The 21,986-nt window shown below is 36.3% G+C and overlaps 1 protein-coding gene across 5 annotated transcripts in view; it reads right to left on the reverse strand.

Annotated features, from left to right (window-relative positions):
* Window positions 1–21,986, reverse strand: part of cblb (Cbl proto-oncogene B, E3 ubiquitin protein ligase) — a 154,887-nt gene that overhangs the window by 52,735 nt on the left and 80,166 nt on the right. For all 5 annotated transcript variants that reach the window (XM_073045278.1, XM_073045277.1, XM_073045276.1 and 2 more), the window contains exons 2-6: window positions 19,848–19,994; window positions 13,052–13,208; window positions 9,574–9,695; window positions 575–712; window positions 364–451 (exon numbers count right to left, since the gene is read on the reverse strand). In XM_073045278.1, coding sequence (XP_072901379.1) covers window positions 364–451; window positions 575–712; window positions 9,574–9,695; window positions 13,052–13,208; window positions 19,848–19,994 — 652 coding nt within the window. The remainder of the gene's footprint in view (window positions 1–363; window positions 452–574; window positions 713–9,573; window positions 9,696–13,051; window positions 13,209–19,847; window positions 19,995–21,986) is intronic.

The following is a 21,986-nucleotide window of genomic DNA, read 5'->3' on the forward strand; positions in this document are numbered from 1 at the left end:
AACTTCTATAGATGTGTGGTGAAAAGTGTATTGACTGGCAGTATTATGGCCTGATATGAGAACACCGATGCCTTTGAGTGGAAAATCCTACAAAAGGATTTAGCCCAGTACATAATCAGTAAAGCCCTCCCAACCATTAAACGCATTTACATGAAACATTGCCGTAGAAAAGCAGCATCCATCATTAAAAATCCTCAACACCCAGGCCATGCTCTTTTCTCGCTGATGCCATCAGGTGGAAGGTACAGGTGCCTCAAAATGTGTGCACTCTGGCCGATTAGGCCCATGATAAAAAAAACAATGATGTAATTTACTTTTAAGACAATAAAAATTTAAACAATACCTGGATAACAATGCCTTTACCTGCGTAACCTTTATGTGATCATGAGGTGTTGGTTCACATAATCCAGTTAGATCTGGATTGTAACTTCGTCCATCTGGGTATAAATAACTAAATAAAAGAGGGGGAAAAACTTTACATATTTCAAATACTCACATCATAATTAAAACATTGAAGAAGATTTTGACATCACTTCTGATTGTTATTTGTAACTTATCAACATCAAATACGTACAATCCTTCTCGGCATCCATCTATTAGCGCTTGAAAAAGTGGTTTATTGTGTGGTATGGTCTGCAGGATGTTTCCATCATTTGTCACGTAGCCAATAGCCCATTGGCCAAGTCGGGTACAACTGAGCCTAAAGATGTAGCTGTGGCAGAAACAAAACAAAGTAACTAAGCATGAACATACAAAAGTTCCAATACTCAGATCAACCTTATATAAAATGGATTTAAAAGGCAATTCAAACAGCATTTTATTTACACAGAACAGTCAGGGTTTTTTGTAAAAAAAAAAATCACAATTTGCAGCATTTAAAACTAAATGTTGTAAACTTGCCACAGGGAGCTATTGCCACATACAGAAGCCCACTGTTTGCTGTTTGTACAGCCTGTATATGTGAACAAATGTTTGGGATGCTGGGAATATGGATTTGCCTGCTGCTGCAGGGCTGCAGCCATCTGTTAGGAACAATTCACCTGAACAGAGCATGGTATAACCTGGGGAGACCTATACCATAGGCTCTGAAATGGAACTCAGTTAACGAAAAACTGAATTGCACTGAGTGATTTCTGAAATGCCACTTACTCCAGTGTGCCCCATGGAAAACCATTAGTTAACTAAGTACATAATTGTGTCTAACATAAATAATTTACGATTACTGTTGAATGTTGAAGACCAAGACTAGAATTACTACTTAAAGAACTAAGAGGAGCAGGAAATGCTCATTCAGCCTTGAGGCTGCCCATGGTTGACCTTCAGTCTCAAAGAGTTTTCTCGATATCCATCAATTCACTCAGAGATTGGTTTGCAGGTACAACGGTTATTAAGGCAAATAGAATTTTATTTTATTTTTATTTAGAGATATAGCACAGCAGCATGCCCCTCTGGTCGAATGAGCCCATGCCACTCAATTACACCAATGTCATCAATTAACCTACTAACCATACACCTTTAGAGGCAACCAGAGCTCCCAGCGGAAACCCACACAGCCACAGGGAGAACATACAAGAACCTTACAGACAGCGACAGAAGTTGCTGGCACAGTAAGGGATAGGGGTATCCATTTATTGAATGACCTCAAGTTCACAGAAATTGTGGTTGCCACAAAAAGACTAGAAATTACAACAGATGAGTGACTCTTGTAGAATGCAAGTATAGAATTAGCAAGAGGGCAAGAAATGTTTTAGCAACTAAAGAGATTCATTAAACATTAAACAAATTATGGAAGTTCAGAATATTATCCAAAATGTTTAATGGATAAAGGAACAGAACGGAAGGATAGAGGAAAAAAACTAATTCATTTAGGCAATGAAAATTTATTGCCACTATCACTGTATGTGAATGATTATGGCAGAATACAAATTAAGGCCAATGCAATCATTTTTTTAAAAAGGATAATAGATGCAAGTTCATGGATTTTGTACTTGAAAAACACATTTTAGGTTGAAGTTAATAATATTTCAGGAATGAAGCAATTCAATATGGAGTTAAATAGAGGTACCATTTGAGTGTTCTTGTAAGCTACAGTAAAACAGAAAATGCAGAAATGCTCAGCAAATAAGACCACAAAACTATAAAACATAGGCGCAAAATTAGGGCATTCGGCTCACTGAGTCTGTTCCACTATTCCATCGTGGCTGATTTATTATCCTTTTCAACACCATTCTCCAGTCTTTCTCCCCATAACCTTTCACACCCTTACTAATCAAGAACCTATTAACCTCTGCTTTAAACATACTCAATGCCATGGCCTCCACAGCAGTCTGTGGCAATAAATTCCATAGACTCACTATCCTCTGCCCAAAGAAATTCCTCATCTTTGTTCTAAATAGACATTCTTCTATTATGAGGTTGTGCCCCCTGGTTGAAGACTCCCCAAGTAGAGGAAATGTCCTCTCCATGACTAATCTAGGCATTTCAACGTTCAATAAGTTTCAATGAAAAACCCCTCATTCTTCTAAACTCCAGTGAGTAAGGCCCAGAGCCATCAAATGCTCCTCCTCACCAGGGGGAGCATAGATCCTGGGAATGAACCCCTTCTGATTTTTGAATTTTCTCCCCACTTAGAAAATAATATATGCCTTTATTCCTTCTATTGAAGTGCACTTCCCTACACTGTATTCTATCTCTTATTCCTTTGCCCTATTATTTCTCCTAATCTGTCCAAATCCTTCTGCAAATCCCTGATTCCTCAGCACAACCTGCCCCTCCTCCTGTTATTGGAATCATCCACAAACTTGGCCACAGATCCATCAATTCTGTCATTCAGAGCATTAACATACAAGAAAAACGTTGGACACCACTATTGTTGGCCACAAGTAGCCAATATGAAAAAGCACATTTTACTCCCATTCTTTGCCTCCTGACAGTTAGTCAATCTTCTATCCATGTTAGTATCTTTCCTGTTATACCACGGGCTCTTATCTTGTTTAGCAGCCTCATGTGCAGCACCTTGGAATGGCCTTCTAAAAGTCCAAGTAAACAACATCCACTGACTCTCCCTTGTCTATCCTACCATGATACAATAAACAAACCAAAATTTTCTTTGTATTATTATGTACTTCAAACACCTATTCAGAAGCAATCTTCTGTAATTGTGTGAAAATGGTAGATACAGTTCATTTTAAGGTATTAGAGGTGGGTCAAAGTGGCACAGCCAAGAGCAAGGGGGAAAAAACAGGATTAGGGCTAAATTTCCAAAAACAAATCTAAAATGTAGTTGTATGGTCAATGCACAATGAACAGTGTAGCTTTTTTGTCAACTCCTTTATGCCTTAAAGTCTATTTAAAAGAAGTGTAGCAAAGCGTCTTTGAAAAAAGTTTGAAGTTTAAAGTTCAAATTTCAAACCTATTATCAAAGTATGTGTCAGCCTGTTCTAGTTATTCCCTGATTTAATAAAGGGACACATTCAATTTGTCAGTGTCAATATAAACAACCCATTGCAGTTCAACCTATTACAGTCTAACTGCCTTATAGCACTGTTAAGCTTAGCCACACAGGCACTTATAAAAAATATCAGTCCCAATCTGTATCAATAGGATGTCCTTGCTAAGCACTATGAGATTAGCCCTTTTAGCATTAAACAAAAATCTTAGAAATAATTTGAAATGAATAGTTTGAACACAGCAGGATAATGCCAATGTCTTGCCGAAGGCAAGTATTCCTGTGCCCTAGGCCTTTGGGATTACATTAAATCTAGATATACAGCTGCAGTTGACAGTCTACCGTACTCTGTCAGACATAACTTGCAAGTAAAGCTTATAAATCCCATCTCTCAGTAAATTAAACTTGCCAGTTCAAATAATTATTTTAAATTGTCTTATACTTAGAATCAAGGTAATAACAAAAGCAACCTGAGAGCATACGGTATAAAAATGTACAGAAGGGTTCACAGAATAAGTAACAAAGGCTAGAAAATGACCAGTCCTCCAAATACCGAAACAAGCATATAACAGATATCCTGTGCCAGGTCAAGCAATTTCAGACATCTCATCCAAAATGTAGAAAATTAATTTAAATTTAGTATAATTAACATTTTTATAAATGATATATACCAGTAGACTTTATATGACCAACAAATAGCTTAAATTCATTGGAGGTGCATGTTAAATGTATGTACTTTTACCCCTGAACACATTCAGAATGCTTGAAAACTGGTGACTTCAGTATTCAAGTTCTGTGACCATGAGGATAGGCTGGTTATAATATTGGATTAATAACCCAGAGATTAAAAGATCATGATCCAGAGGGATAAGTTACAAATCTTAAATTAATAATTCTGACAATTTGTAGCAGCACTGCAAAAATTATAATAATCTTGTACTGTAGTAAAACCTCAAATATTACATCGCTTTCAATCAGTGAAGAATCAGATATACTTATCTGTATAACACACATCAAATTCCGTTTCCAAACAGTCCCATGCACCTCCTGCTATTTAGAAGTTTTCAGATGGGTCAGCAATAATTAACTAGGCAATCTTAGTTTCCACTCTCAAAGGCTCTGCTCTCTCCATCCTCTCACTTAAAACTTTCTTGGTTTCTCATTTTTCCAGTTCTGTTTGAGTCATTAACATGAACCTGAATTTTTGCCTTCCACTGATGCTGCCTGATATGCTAAGGTCTTCCAGCATTTCTGGTGCAATACAGTCCTGTACTAGGTTGTCGAAAGGGAGGATTAAAATCCTGTGCTTCCCACAAGGAATGGAAAATATTTCACAACAATTAGCTTAAAAATCCAGTTCCTTATTGTTTCACAAAAATCAACTTGACATTGATACACGGAGTGAAATACAATAGTTATAAAACGTAGAATCAGGCTCTTCTGTCCATCAAGTCTACACCACCATTCCATCATGGTTGATTGATTATCCCTCTTAACCCCATTCTTATACTTCTCCCCACAACCTTCAATACCCTTACTAATTATGAACCTATCAAGCTCTGCTTTAAATATACACAATGACTAGACCATTACAGCCATCTATGGAAATGTATTCCACAGATTCACCACCCTCCAGCTAAAGAAATTTCTCCTCATCTCTGTATTCTAAAGAAATGTCCTACTATTCTGAGGCTGTGCTCTTTGATCCTAGATTCTCCCCCTCTTGGAAACATCCTCTTCATTTCCATTCTATCTAGGCCTTTTAATATTTGAAAGGTTACAATGAGATCCCCCTTATTCTTCCATGCTCCAGCAAGTTTGGGCCAAGAGCCATCAAACACTCCTGATATGCTAAACCTTTCATTCTCAGGATTGTTCTTGTAAAGTTCCAACGGCTCTCTCTAATGCCAGCACGTTTTCTTAGATACAGGGCCCAAAACTGCTCGCAATACTCCATATGTGGTCTGACCAATGCCTTATAACGTCTCAACATTACACCCTTGCTATGGGATTCTAGTCCTCATGAAATGAATGATATCATTGCAAGTGCCTTTCTTACCACCAACTCAGCTTGCAAGTTAACCATTAGGGAATCATGCACAAGGACTTTCCATGACTTTGCACCTGATTTCTGAATTCACTCCCCATTTAATAAATAATCTATGCCTATGTTTATTCTACCAAAATGCATGACCATAAACTTCCTTGCACTGCATTCTATCTCCCATTTTTTGCCCATACTTCTAATCTGTCCAAATCCTTCTGCAAACTCCCTGAGGCACTATCTGCCTCCCCACCTATTATTGAATCATACACAAACTTGGTCACAAAGCCATCTATTCTGCCATTCATAGCATAAACATATAACATGAAAAACAGTGGACACAACACCCAGCCCTGTGGGACACCACCAGTCACAAGCAGACACCCTGAAAAAGCCTGCTTTATTCTCACTCAATGCCTTCTGCTAGTCAGCCAATTTTCTGACAATACTAGTATCTTTCCCATAACACTATGGGCCCTTATCTTGTTTAGCAGCCTTATGTACGGCACCCTGTTAATGGCGTTTGGTTGTCTCTCCTTTGTCTATACTGCCTGTACCTACAGGTACCCCAAAACCTTATCCTCAATAATGGACTCCAACATCTACTCAACCACTGAAGTCGGTCTAACTGGTCTATAATTTCCTATCTTTTGCCTCCCCCCTTTCTTAAATACTGGAGTGTCATTTGCAAATTTCCAGTCTTCTGGAACCATTCAAGAATATCATGATTCTTAAAAGTTCACTACTGATGCCTCCCCAATCTTTTCAGTTACCTCTTTAGAACCCGGAGATGTAGTACATCTGGTTCTGATAATTATCTACCTTCAGAACTTCGTGTTTCAGAAGCACCTTCTCCTTAGTAATAGAGACTATCCTTACTTCTGCCCACACCACTCACAGATTTTTGGCATGCTACTGATATCTTCCACCATGAAGACTGAAGCAAAGTATCTATAGCATTCAGTCTGTGTGCCCATACTTGTTCCCCTTTACTACCTCTCCAGAGTCATTTTCCAGCAGTCTGATTCAGTCTAGCTATGTCCTACTGCAGAATAATTTCATATATAGTTACAGGACACAGCTAACACATTGGATCCCTGGAACGTCTGGGGGTGATTATTGAGGCCTCACCAATAGCTTGGCCCTTATTGTCGAAATACAATGTCAGCAACCAAGAAAAAAAACTGAGTAGGTGGTTCTGTGTATGTCCCAAACACACGCCAGAACTGTGACATCAATCAATGTGCATCACGTAGTTGATGCCTGTCCTGTCAAATTGACCCATATATATTCAGCTAGTACGCAACGCTAGTCATACATGGGCAATTAGTCCTAAAGAACAGAACAAATCTCCAAACTATTGAAATGGGAAAGGCGTAAGAATCAGTAGAGCCGTATTTTTGAAATGAAGAAAACGAAGTGGATTTTTGTTTTTGCTCTGTGTCAAACTAAAAGCCTTGTTTTCTATTTCTTGAAATGGTCTCTTATTGCATCTAACACAACCAGAGGTAGGAGGAGGAGGAGTAAAAGGAGGGCTCTCACAAAGGTGGCTGAAGGATAAAAGAGGTTAAGACTTCAGCCATGACAGTCTGTCCCTTACAGTCTTTAGATGTTCAGGTAGCAATATTCCTACATCCACTAATCCATAGACACTAACATCTTCAATGGTAATGAGGACTGAGACCCAGAACCTTTTTATACAGCTTCTCTCATTATTTTTAATAATAACTAGAGAAAATCAGCAGATATTGGAAACCAAAGCAATACACACAAAAAACTGGAGCAACTCAGCAGGCCAGGAAGCATCTAAGGAACAGAGTAAACAGTTAACGATTTGGGCTGAGACCTTTCATCAGGACTGGGAAAAAAAGAGATGAGAAGACAATGCAAGAAGGTGGGGAGAGGGAAAGAAGAAGTACAAGGTGGCAGGTGATAGGTGAAACTGGGAGGGCGGGGTGAAGTAAAGAGCTGGGAAGTTGGTTGGTGAAACAAATGAAGGGCTGTAGAAGGGGGAATCTAACAGGAGAGGACAGAAGGCCATGGAAAAAAGGAAGGAGCACCAGAGGGAAGAAATGGGCAGGTAAGCAGTTAAGGTAAGTGAGGGAAATGGGAATGGGAAATGGTGGAGAGGTGGGGAATTTCTGGAAGATCAAGAAATTGGTGTTCATGCCATCAGGCTGGAAGCTGGAAGCATGCCATCAGGCTGGAAGGATACAAGATCTTGCTCCTCCAACTTGAGTGTGGCCTCATTGTGGCAGTACAGGAGATCATGGACTGACACGTCGGAATGGGAATTGGAAGTAGAATTGAAATGGATGGCCACCGAGAGATTCCGCTTTTTCTGGTGGACAAAGCATAGGTGCTCTGCGAAATAGTCTCCTAATCTACGTTAGATCTCACTGATATACAGGAGGCTGCACTGGGAGCACCGGATCCAACAGACAACCCCAATAGACTCACAGGGGTCATCTACTGTATCCCTCACCTGGAGGGACGACTGTTTGGAACCCTGAATGGTAGCGAGGGAGGAGGTGTAGGTGCAGATTTGGCACTTGCTCTGTTTGCAAGGATAAGTACCAGAAGAGAGATCAGTGGGGAGGGACAAGTGGACAAGGGAGACATGTAGGGACCAATCCCTGTGGAATGTGGAATATGGAGGCGGGTGGGGGGAGGGAAAGATGTGATTAGCAGAGGGATCCTGTTGGAGATGGCGGAGTTTATGGAGAGTTATGTGCTGGACATGGAGGCTGGTGGGGTGGTATTTAATAATAACATGATATTGTGGCGACCCAATTACTAGCACACTCGAACCGGCTGACAATTAGCCAGAGAGCAGGGACAAAGGAAGAAAGCCTGAGGGGGTTTCAGTAGGGCCTCTCAAGGTATCTGGTGGGAGAGACAGGCTTTAAAGCAAGACTGTGGAGTTGAAATAAACTTAGTCTTTGGCTGCAGTTTACCGACTCCGTGTCGTTATTTTAGCGCTGCGTGTAGCACACCGCTACAATATCATCTTATACTTTTTCTTCAGTTAAGGTAACCACATTAAGAGTATTTGTCTAATTCTACAACTTGTGCAATCAATTAAATATGGTTTCATTTAGAGTTATAAAACACTACAGAACAGAAATGGGCCCTTCATTCCATGTAGTCCATGCCAAACTATTAATCTGCCTAGTCCCATCGACCTGCACCTGGACGACAGCTCTCCAAACCACCCCCTTCCCCATTCATGTACCTTTTTGAACTTCTTAAATGTTGAAATCAAACCCACATCTACCACTTCTGCTGGTAGTTCAGTGAAGAAATGTCCCCTCATATTCCCCTTAAACATTTCACTTTTCATCTTTAACCCATGACCTCTAGTTCTACTTTCACCCCACATCAATGGAAAAGGCCTGCTTACATTTATCCCATCTATACTCCTCATAATTTTGTATACCTCTATCAAATCTCCCCTCATTCTCCTATGTTCTATGGAATAAAGTCCTATCCTATTCAACCTTACCCTCTAACTCATGTCTTCAAGTCCGGGCAACATCCTAGTAAACTTTCTCTGCACTCTTTCAGTCTTACTGATATTTTTCCTGTAGGTAGATGACCAGAACTCCATATAATATTCCAAATTAAGCCTTACCAACATCTTAAAAAAACTTCAACATAATATCTCATTTCTGGAAGATGCAAGAAGCATAACTGATTGCTTAGAATAAAAGCACAATGAATAATCCTTTTGAATAATGAATAGCCTTGTTCTTCAGACACTACCATGCAACTTTATTACCCCAATCCACTCCAGAGAAAAAGTTAGTGAATATGAAATATACAAAACGCAAGTTGGTACACTTTAGGTTAAATATTGATTTAATAAACTGCTGCTCCAGGATTACCTTTGTCTTGTGCAATCTGTAAAGATAAACTAATCATTATATATTTGACAAAGGAATTATACACAAACATATTACTATAAACAATTATAATTAAGTATCAGTGGAGAAAACAATTTACTTTCTGGAACAACAGTACCATAATGTAGAATTCACTTTAAGAACTCTGTTTACAATGCAATTAGTTTCTTTCTTACCTGCCAGGTTTATTGATATATTTTTGGAGACGAGCTTTCACCTCATCATACGTAAGAAAAGCCATGTAGCCAGGGTGGGTCACAGCCAAGAAATTCCAATTTCTTAAAATAGAGGTCCAAGGCTAATGAAGAAAAACATTTCTTTTTACTGTGACAGTTGAGGTAGACTACATACACTAAATGTTGGTAGACTTTTATCTTCAAGCTTCAAGAAAACCTGTACTGAAGAATTGCAGTTATATTTAATATAGGGATCTTTGTCCAATTAAAACCAGAAGCCAATTTTGTAAATTTCACAACATGTAGTTTTTGTCTATTAATAAAAAATAAGGATGTGACCTTCAGACAAGTGACGACTCAGCTCTTGAAATTACAATAGAGCTCAGCTACCACAGAGCAACAGTATGCTAGTTACAGTACAAAATAAATTGACATTCAGTCTGTCATGTACTATATGTGCCAATGGCTAACCTGAGCAAACAAAAAACAAAGTAAACTTACACTCTGATTTTATCCCAAATTCCTTTCTATTACAGGCATGATCTATTATCCATTATTTTTTGTAAATTATGCAACATGGCCTTGACCTCAACCACTCTATTTTGATAAATGCTCTTCTTTTGAATAAATTTCCAAATATTTTTTCTACACCCATTCAGCAGCAATAATTTTGAACTGGTGCCCCCTTGTGGCTATTTGTTTAACCCGAGGAAAAAGTATTTCTGTATTTAGGTATTCAAAACACTGAAGATTCAAAACTCTGAACGTTCAAAATTTCTATTCACCTTCCCTCTCCATTACATTGGCAAGATGCCAAGTAAATTATTTTTCTGCTGTTACCATGGCTTTGCAGTCATAGCTCCTGGTGGCTTTAATGTGCTTTCTCCAATAACAGCATCCGAGTAATGTCATCTCTTTGCAGCTACCATTGGGCAGGGTGTACAAAAAGCTGAAGTCCCTCAACCCTACGTTCAAGAACAGCTACTTCTCTGCAACCTTTCACCCTTGAATCAACCAGCAAACCCCTAATCACAACTACAGTTTAGCAAAACCTTTGACTACTCTGATCACTTCGTATTAAAATTGACATTCTTTTTGCTCTAATTCTATTTTTCTCTTGTAAAAATTGTGTAGAATTTATGCTTAATACTTGTGAATATTGTTTATATGATGCTATGTAGCTGAGGTTACTGCAAGTGAGTTTTTCGTAACACAAATGCTATGATAAAAACTCACTTGACACAACAGTTAAAACTGCGTTCCTCATTTAAATGTGGTCTAAACTATGCTTTGGAGAATTATTTTTCATGTATTTGTTTAATCTGGTACCCCACACCTGTTTAAGAAACAGAGTTAATTAGAAATACAAATATGATTTGAGTACAATTGTAGAACACACAACACAAAACAGTGCAGCATAGTACTTCAGCCCATGATATTGTGCTAACCTATATAAACTACTCCACGATCAATCTAATCTTCCCTCCCACACAGCTCATAAGCCCCCAATTTACTTATATCCACGTGCCAATCTGAGAGTCTCTTAAAAGTCCCTAATGTATCAGTCTCTACCACTACCCCTGGCAGTACATTCCAGGCACCCACCAGTTTGTATAACAACCTTACTTTGACATATTTGCTAAACTTACCTCCAATCACCTCTCATATAAGCCATGCCACCCTGGGAAAAATAAGCTGATTGCCTACTCTACCTAAGCTTCTTATAATTGTATACACCTCTATCAAGTCACCTTTCATCTCTAACCTACTGAACCTTTCCTCAAAAGATATGGTTTCTAATCCAGCCAGCATACTGGTAAATCTTCTCTATACCTTCTCTGAAATTTCCATATCTGTCCCATAATGACGTGACCAGAACTGAATACATTTAAATGTACCACACCCAAACCTTCCCCTGAGTTTTATTGTATTCCCCAGGCCTATTAAGGTCCTCTGCAGTTTATGAATGTCCAACCTGTATACAGCCTATACATACAAGTGAGGTGTTGGTAGACAAGTAGAACAGATTTGCCGGCTACTACAGGCACCTTCTGTCACCTGAGAACTTGATTTGCCAGCAAATTCATTCTACTTGTCTATCAACACCTCATTTGTATGTATAGGCTGTATGTATGCAAGTCCGACATTCCTACTTGCAAACTGCCTGGGTTACAAACAGTTGACAGGAATGGAACTTGTGCAGCCCAGGAAAGATCTGTATTTCTTTCAAATAAAAACCTTGAATATTAATTTCCTCATTTATGACACAATATCTGCAGGTAGGAAATTCATATTTAAGGAACAGCCTTGTTTTAACCTCTTGGCAATTTATCCTAGAATGTTCACATTCATCAGGAGGTCACTGCTTACTACCTTCTATATACTTTTACTTGAAGTATTTCTCAAAGTTAAAGACTTCATTTATTGTAGTTCATATAGACACACCATTCACATGATTTTTCTTAATAACTTTACTCCTGACTAGAAATATATACAGTACCATAAACAACGTCATCAATTACCTTTCACTTACTCTGGTGGGTAAAAGAGAGAACACACACCTATATTATAGCAATTTATTTTACTGCTTTAATTGAAAATATTTGGGTTACTGTATAAAATAATGGGATTTTTTTCCTCTTGGAATTAACTTATTTATTTTGATCTTACAACTTGTAATAAACTTACCTAAAAATCAAATAACAAGTCCCTTCCAAAGAGGGGAATGATTCTCCTTGTTTCAGGTCCAACCTTTAGTCTAATAGTCCTTTAGTTCCACCCCTCACCCAGCCCCAAAAGGTACATATACGTATACACAAATGCACACGGTAACCCTTTCTTCTGCCAAGAACATTAGTTTTAATCACTATACCCCATATGCTCTCTTAACTCCAGAACTATTTTGAAAATGTGGCAAACAAGTTTGTCAATCTAAATACCATACTGTTCCAAAGCTACCAAAATCTTTTCTTTCTGAGCACCCTAATAGCTCCGTTTTCAGAAATTCCTTACGAGTATGCAAAACTATAAGGAACTGTAACAATCTTCTAGTTCAAAGGATTTTAGCTAACACATACTTAGATACCAGCTACTGTCATTGAGTTCCAAGTTGCAGGAAAACTGTTAACAAGACTCCCCATTCAAAGGACTTGCATAATAAGTTTGTACACATCTACAATCTTCATCCAACACCTATGATCTTGCCACCCTCAATCAACCCGTTTTAAAGTATTCATTCTAGCCATGCAACAATTGAAAAAAAATCTATAACTACCTGGATTTTATTTAGCCTATTAGAATTTACAGCTTGTTCATAACACAGCTTAGTTTGATCTTCTTTGGAAAGCTTAGACTAGCTAGAATTACTCAAAATAATATACTTTTAACAAATGGAATAAATTAGCAGAGCAGGTGAAATGCCAAATTAAAACACAGAAATGTGTAATTAACATATTTATTTTAATAGTCATTAACTTACCTGAAATAGCCTGGTAAAGATATCAAATTCAAAGATTGAAATGTAATCATTGCAGGTTAAATCAATTGTAGACTTTAGAGCCATGGCTTCCAAACCAGAGCTGATAGAATGAACTTCATGAAGGCACTGTCTAAAGACTTTCCAAGGTACAATGGTCCTGAAAGAAGGAAAATCCTGTAACTATTCTTCATTATTTATGCTTTAAAAATCACAGTAATGTGCATTAAATACAGAGCAAACATCACTATTATTAACGTAGCCTGCCTTTTTTCAGACTTATTGTCCATTTATCCTGGGAATAACTTCGCTCATACCAAATATCTTTTATTCAAGTACAAACAAAAAACTATTAAAAACAAATCAACAATTAATTCAAAATAAATCAATTCTAGCAATGACAGGGAACGGCCTTCCCATTTTCTAAAAACTTCATAATCATTTAAAATTAGCATGTATAATTTTTCATAACATTGGCTAGAAATAATGGTATTTGAGGGTCAAAAGGTCATATTAAACAAACCAAGCATGTGGGTTTAAATAGTGCTTTCAACATATCAGAAAGATCCACGGTAGCTAAAAGGAGCTTTATCAAATAAATTTGATAACCACTTCCACTGGGGTATACAAAGACAGCTAATCAAGTTTGATCAGAGGGATAATTTTAAAGAACCATCTTAGAGGAAGAAACAGATGGATAACATTGTAGGGGATTCCAGGGCCCTTGGGCCCAGGATACAGACAATATGGCCATTAACGTGAGACTGATCAAGATGGGGAATGCATAAGAAGCCAGATTTACAGAATACCTCATCTATGTTAACTTTTCCAAGACTGTTCCTACTCCAAATGAAAAATGCACAGAATCAAAGAACTATTCAGTAAAAAATGCAAAATAATGAAAAAATGGTCAGAGTTTAACTTGCTTTATTACACAAATTAACACAATAAATCTTTCACATAGGTTGTGAAAAAACATAACAAAATTGAATTTCACTGCCCCAAGTATTACACTCCCACGTCCTTATTTAGTAGTTGTCAATTACAATACAACAAAATTGACATATATTTCTATAAAGCTGTAACTGACACTGTTAACTTGTACAATAATTTTACATTGATTTCCCAAGACAACTTCTGAATAAACCATCAGAATTCATAACTTAGAGACTTTGGACATAGTCAAAGTCCTGTAGTTTAAGAATAACCTTAGTAACCTTTACAAGGACTATATGAATTGATCTTGAGGACACCAATCAAACCATAACATCTTTAGAAGGAAATCATACAACATTTAAAATTGAAAAGGGTTAGCATACTGAACATCACACATTTAAATGCAAATCCCTATTCAACTTAACTTTTGCTACATGAACTACAGTTTGATGTTCTGTAGTTTACCAATCCAAAGGAATTATTAACATTTCGTTAGATTTTACAGAATTACAGAAACTCACTACATGAAAACAAGGTAATTTGACAATGAAATCCATGTAAAAGAAGCGACTTAGTATTTCCCAGCTTTCAGGGTTTAGCCATGTACTTTCTTTAAATGCCATAATGAGTTTCTCCCTCCACACTTTCAGATGTCCATTTCCAGGCTCCTACTACTTCACTTAGTAACTCTTTTTCCATCCATTCTAGCTCTTCTACCAATTAACCTAAGTCTAATCATTTCTGTGAAGAGATATATGTCCTTTCTTTCACACACCTATACCCTTTCTTTCACCAATCTCCTACAAGTCCAAAAGAACCAGCCTAGCAGAAGATCCCTCTTCATAATTAAAGAAGTCAATCCTCAGTTTTCCTCGCCACCCACTATTCTGCTATCACATCCTTCCAGAGGTGCAATGGCCAGAAATTTATACAATTTTGTGCCATTTACTTTGCATTAAAGTCTCAAGTGATATAGGCACCTTTTCTGTGTTCCTCAATCACTTCAACTGCTACCTAAAAGGAGCAGTGGGGATATACTCAGCCTTCTTGTCCCTCTACATCCCTTATTAACATATTACTGAATATATATTCCCTTGCTTTATTTGCTGTTTTTAAGTACATTTCTTCATATTTGTGGATTAAATTCCACTTAAATGCAATCAAAAAAACTATATTCAAATATTTCCAAATTCTGATGAACCAGACCCAAATGTTAGATCTGCTTCCCTTTCACAGATGTAGCCCAACCTACTGAGGGCTTTCAGCATTTTCTGTATTTATAACAAATTTCTGACATTTGCAATTGTAATTTTTCAACAGAATTCTAATAAAACAAATCATGACATTACTAATCTTGTCTCATGTACATACTTCTCCCTATAGCATTTTCAAGGTAGTTTACATTGCTTGCATGTTTTTAAAAAATTCTTGATGAAGCCATAAAGCAGCATGCTTAAACCTCCTTTACAAATAAATTCTAGTAATAATCTAGTAGTTGATCACACTGAAACACCAAAATATCATATACTCCATTATAATCCAGGAAGCCAAAAGGTTTGGAAGAATCCACATTTGATTACTGGAACAAAATATGTAATAAAGTCATTTTAAATCACATTGCCCATTATTGTTGCTCTTCAAACCACAAACCACAAATGTGACCACTCTGTTGACTGCTGGTCATTATAAACATTACAAATTAGGTCATAAAAAGATTAAAAAGTTGCAATAAATGTGCAGTGCAAAATATTTGCTACTTTCTGAAGATAAAGTACGCACTGGATACAGGCAAATGCATCACCTTCCAAGGACATGCATGAAAAAATTTAAATTGTACTACATTGTGCATAAAAAATGTTTCATACTTAAAGGTTTTTGGAAATATTCCTTGCATCCAATCTTACACAATTAAAATATCTGCCAAGCCATGAAACATTTTTTTTTCACACCATAGCATGGCATCCTAAAATTTCCACCTCTCCTAGCTTTTAATATATTTTCAAATAGAATCTAGGAAGATGCCTGTATATTGTTTTTCACATGTAGTGTGTCTATATCTACTTAGCATTACTAAATTGCTGAGATGATAAAGGGATGATTGAAATAACAAAGTAAAACAAAATTAATAAATGAAAATAAAGATACAATGTAAAGAATGTAATTAACAAGAACTTTAGTCAGTGAAGATGCTTAATTTTATTATTTAAATTTACTCAGAAAGGAAAATGAAAAGTTACATCTTATATTTCCAAGATTGGACAAGCCTAGGAAAATGGCAATGAAGCATACGTCTTCAATATTAATGATCTATCAGACACCATCCTAGATGCTTGACAAACAGGAAACCAGTTGGTAACTTGCTGACATACCACATCAGAGGATACCTACAAAAACTGACGTCTTTCAATATATATGTGACAACGAAAGGTTACAGCTTCAAATATTGTGACAGCACAAAATGACTGTATTCTTTAGTGTCATTAACTTAGTCCCTCAAATGCCCAACACTAAGAATATTAAGGTCATGCACTAAACGTCACTTATCATAATTTGTCTATTTTAGGCTTACACAGAATACAACCTCAAACATTTATCGGTACTTCCTGTGTAAGTATTTTGATGTCCAGTGATTCCGCTCCATTTTATATTGAGACATTATTATAATTTTAATTACTCTATCACTAGGTTTGCATAAATATCCTATTGCAAACAATTCATTCAAATTTCCATTAATCTGAATCCCTCTCAAATGGACTTCCGTGATGGTACTTTCACTCGACAAAAAATAGATTGTATAAAATACAGAAATGGTAAATGGGAGTGAAACGGGTTAGGCCAGAAATGATATGAACTTAAATTCAATAATATTACTCAATCTCATAAACAGAATTTCTTTTCAGTTCAGCTAGATTTAAGTGCACACACTATTTTTACATTTATCCATCTGTAGATGCACAAAGAGTGGTAATGCAGGAGCAAGATGATGCACAACAGGAGGTTGGCAATGGCTGGTGGTGACTACAGAATTCCCTTTGGTTTGAAGTGAACTAAATGTTTTCTAAGAATCCATCAACAAAAACACATTTAAAAGCTTCCTCTTTTCTAATGGGGGAAAAATAATCCTCTTTCTTTAGCTTGGTAATTTCACCAAGTGTAACTTTAAAACATCAAATGATATTCAATGTGGTTAAACATCCTGTATCTTTATAAAAATGTTGTAAAACAAATGTTGATATCAAGCCACATTAGAATATTTCAGGGCTGCTCACTTAGTTCATTTTGAGGAATGAAGTTAAATTGTTTGAAATAATTCACAGGAGGGTTACAAATAAGTTCCATTTTACATTCTAAGATCAGTAAAGAGGAAACTCAAAAATTGGTTCGAGCTTTATGGAGAATCATAAAAATAAGAAATAGATTAGGGAGGCTTACAGAGTAAGACCATAAGAACTCAAGAAAATAGGTGCAGGAGTAGACCACCATGCCCCTCAAGCTTGCCATGTCATTCAGTATGATAATGGCTGATCTATACTGGCCTCAACTCATCTTTGGTGTCGGTTTCCACTAAAGTTCAATTCCACAATCTTTCAATATTTATCTGATATTAACTGAGTGTAAAGACCTGGCCTCCATCACCTGCAGGACGGAGAATTCACCCAATCTATCCTGAGTTATGGACTCATACATTGAAGACAAAACTGCTCATGATTGAATGATTAAATTGAGAGGTGATCAAAAATCCAACACTGAGCTACAGTTACCTTGGAGAGTTATAGCACTGGGAAAGATTATTGAGATAGAAGGGTGAATCTATTGTTTATCTAGAAGCCGACAAAAAATTGCTAGGAAATGGGCAAAATAACTTTGTGAGCCTTCAATTTTATCAAGGAGAGCATGAGGGAAGCCTATTGGTAGTAGTCAAGCTTACAGGTAAAATGATTTTGGTGCAAGTTTCAGCAGCAAATATAGGGATAGAATCAGACAGCATTTCTCTATGTGTAAATGATACAGAAAAACAATTCAGGATCAGATATGACACTGTAGGTCTGAACAGTGTTGTTTAGTTTCAGAAGCCTTATTCGCTTTCAGACCATCTCCGAAGAGAGGGCTGGAATCATAGATGACATAATCCAAGATGACTGCTTCAGTGTTCCCAATAGTTAGCTGGTAGAAATTCTCCTCATCTAGCACTGAATGTTGTTCAGAATGAACATAGCAGCAGAGTCAAGAAAGGTATTGAGATCAATCAAGATGCATATGGCAAGTGAAAATAAAGCAATAGCTTTCTGTTACTCTGGATTGGAACATCATTCATAAATTAAAGCTGATCAAAAAATGAAATGGATTATATCAATCACTTCCTAGGATTTTTGGGATGATTGCATTGAAAGAGGATGGTAGGCAAAATCTGGGTCATCGATCCAACAGTTTGCTGCACTACATGAAATTACATTTATTGCAGATCTAGTTTTTATGATCATTTTATGGACTAATGATGGAGAAGGAATTAGTATGATTAAAGAAAAATCAGATAATTTTAGATTTTTAATAACTACATTAAAATTTTGCACCACAAATATTCTTGACCTGCCACAAAACTTTAAATGGTCTACATAGACACTAATGAGTAACTATACCAAAGTAACAAAACTAGGAATTTTTATTTATTATTTAGTAATTTCTCCACCAAAAAATATACTTAGAATGTTACAGATGCTTTCATAAAACAAACATGGGTTCAATTCTAAAACTCAGCCATAATATTGACCATGTGTTTATTTTCTGCAAATAAATTAAAAAGGAACAAAGATAGAAATAATTAGAATATTCAAAAACACTCTGAATAATTTGCTCCTATCATTCCATACATACTAAAATTCAAATCTAATGTCCTGCTAAATTAGGCTTGAGTGGCAATCAATCCATCACCACACAATAGGATACCCTTCATCAGGATTCAGGAATCAGGTAGCATAGAATCAAACCCTAATGAAAGGTCTCAGATTGAAACGTCAACTGTTTACTCTTTTCCGTAGATACTGCCTGGCCTGCTGAGCTCCCCCAGCATTTTGTATGTGTTGCTTAAATTTCTTTAAGTTATTTGTTTCATGAGTTTTAGAATGATTTCTTCATGACAGATGTATTTAGAATTTAATAGTAATGCAAAATTGTTTTCAAACATACCAAACCTACAGATTCCAAGACAGTAAAAACAGAATAAAAATGTTTTTCAGGAAAATGGGATAGTATGGTGAGGAACTATACTTCAAAACTATTTTTACATTTTCTAAGCATTTTAGGAAGCATGAGATTACATCCTTATTGCACAAATAATTTGAAAAGATGTAAGAAAATTTCCTTCAGTATGTTTAGAAGCTTAAAATTAATTCAACAGAAGTCATGTAGCAAAATTAGTAATGGTCTTTAATGTTCATCCTCTAAATTTCCGTTAGATGGAGATCAAATGGCATTTTGTTTTAGATTATTTAGTACATCAACTGTTGCAGTAATGAAGCAACCAAAAGTGAACTTAAAAGTAGCCGTAAAGGTCAAACCAGAGAAAATAATCTAAACAAACTGAAGAAATCTACATATGCAACAGCAGACACTTTTGCTCTGTTGGCCACATAAAAAACAGTACTTAATGCATGCCACAATGTTTTTTTCTAAAAATTCGGCACAACTGTGTGTGGGATATTGGTAACATCATATTTTTTCAGAAAAATATTACAAAGAACTGGACAGTTTATTAGCCAATAAGTGTACCTTCACAAGTACACTTGAATGTGACTGTCACAAAATCCATTCTTCCCAGCCATTTAAGAAACTAGTTGTTTAGAAAAGGCTTTGAAGTCATACTTACTTGTCATCAAAGGCACGTTTCCAGAATTCTGCAGCATCTGCTTTAGTGATGCGAAAGATGTCACCTTGAAAATGTCCAAAAGGGAATATGGCTTTGATTTCCGCAAGCATGTGGCTGAAGATCAGCGACAACTTTGTCAGATTTCTCCTAGGGAAAAAAAGCCACACATCAGAATGCTAAATATTCCAATCCAACTCTACATTTCATCCAACGCTCTGGAGTGTGCAGAAGAGCTTTACAGCTTTTAAGTACTGTCAGCAAATGAACTAAATTCCAAAACTGCAACAGACCAGGAGACTGTTCTTCACAATACAAAATTCTCTGAAGGCCAACCATTTTTACAGTGAAATACTTCCAACAATAACATAGGATGAGGATATCAGATGGCACTAAATTGCAGAATTTGCAACCTTGACCAGTCTAGGCAAAGCAGAGATCATCCAAACAGACTTTAAAAATGTCATACCAGATAAAGCAAAAGCTTTAAACCACAATGCCAATGTTTAAATTACTAGATACTTATTAAAAAGATGATTCATCTCATTTCCAGACATAGAAATATCCATAATGGGCTATTCTTGGAAAATTTCAAATCGTGGTAGTTTACCACTGAACTGCCAAAAATTCTCAACAGTAATGTAACCTAGCTTGGGAATGATGTGTAAATGAGAAAGTTCTGAATTTGCTCGTTAAGCTTCACTGGCAATTCCCCAATGGTGACCCAATACTGGAATCCAACACTGTGCACATTCTTGCTGCAATTTCCCAGGAGTTGTCCTCAGAATGAACCTAATGCAAGAACATCAAGTTAATTTCTTCAAACGGAAAGGAATGGATGAAAGGGAGTTTGGGAGGTAGAACATAATCGATTTTTATTCAATTAATAGGATTTGCTTTGAAGCTTATTGATATTTGAAATGTTTGTCCTTAACATGTTTTCAATTTGCTTAACTGATGCAAGGGATGGATCAGGGATATGGAGAAATATTTAAAATATATTGTCCTGAAACAACAGGGCATTTGAAGCACCTCGAGGTAAAAAGGTTAAAAAGAAGTTTTTTTAAAACAATCAGGGAATACACAATCATCATTATTGAAATATTTTAACATTAAATCAAGCTATGGAACATCAGGACAAATTACAAAGACATTCAGAATCTTTAAATTAGAAGTTTAATTTCTAATTATTTATTGAATAGAAATTGGCAGTCAGCATCTCTTTAATTTTAATGGGTAAGGTCACAACAATCTTGCTTTCACAGAGAGAAACCATTCAACCCTAAAAAGTTAGGTAAAAATCAAAATTGCAGATGCTGGAAAACTGAAATAAAAATGGAAAGTGCTGGAAACAGTCAACAGATCACACAGCATTTGTGATAAGAGAAACGGAGTTAATGTTTCAGGTTGAAGGCCTAAAATATTGATACATCAAGAAATTGAGAATGATGTGTGACAACTTTATTTTAAGAAAATAATGTGATACATTTCAACAAGTGTGTCTGTGATTTTTAAACCCAAGCAAGCGCTCTGATCTCACTACTTTAATTGAAGACCAATGCAACTTGAAAACAAAAAAGTAAACATTGAAGATGTCTTACAAAAAATAGGTTTTGGCAGATGCCAGAAAACCTTCTGTGTTCGATTATAAAAGAGATCTTGTTTAAATGCATGAAGTGAACCAACATACACACCAATTAGTCTGTGTTCACTTTTTTTAAATTTTTCTTGTTCAGGGGACCAATGTAAAGGTGCCCTTTGACTCAGTTAATCATTTTTACTGTTTTGTATAAATAGAGCAAGTGCTACTTGAAGACAAACAAAAAAATATATATATCCTGTATATTTTATATTCAATGTATATGAACAGAATCTGATAAAGTTTGACAGGACTGCAGAAACTTCAGTCTACAATACAAGGCTGTGTCAAATTGGCAGCTGTTGAATAACTCATCAGTATGTACAGAGTGTATTTAATCAAAATGAGAAATGGAAATAACTTTACAATACATTCAGCATTTTAATTCTGTATGATGTTTAATATGTGTTGAAGTGGCAAAACCAAAGGTCTTAAATCAAATAGAATGTAGTAAAATTTTGACAAAATAGTGCTATATCCTCCCAAAAGAGAAATGAATACAC

Source organism: Hemitrygon akajei, chromosome 5, assembly GCF_048418815.1.
Source record: "Hemitrygon akajei chromosome 5, sHemAka1.3, whole genome shotgun sequence".
Classification (NCBI taxonomy): domain Eukaryota; kingdom Metazoa; phylum Chordata; class Chondrichthyes; order Myliobatiformes; family Dasyatidae; genus Hemitrygon; species Hemitrygon akajei.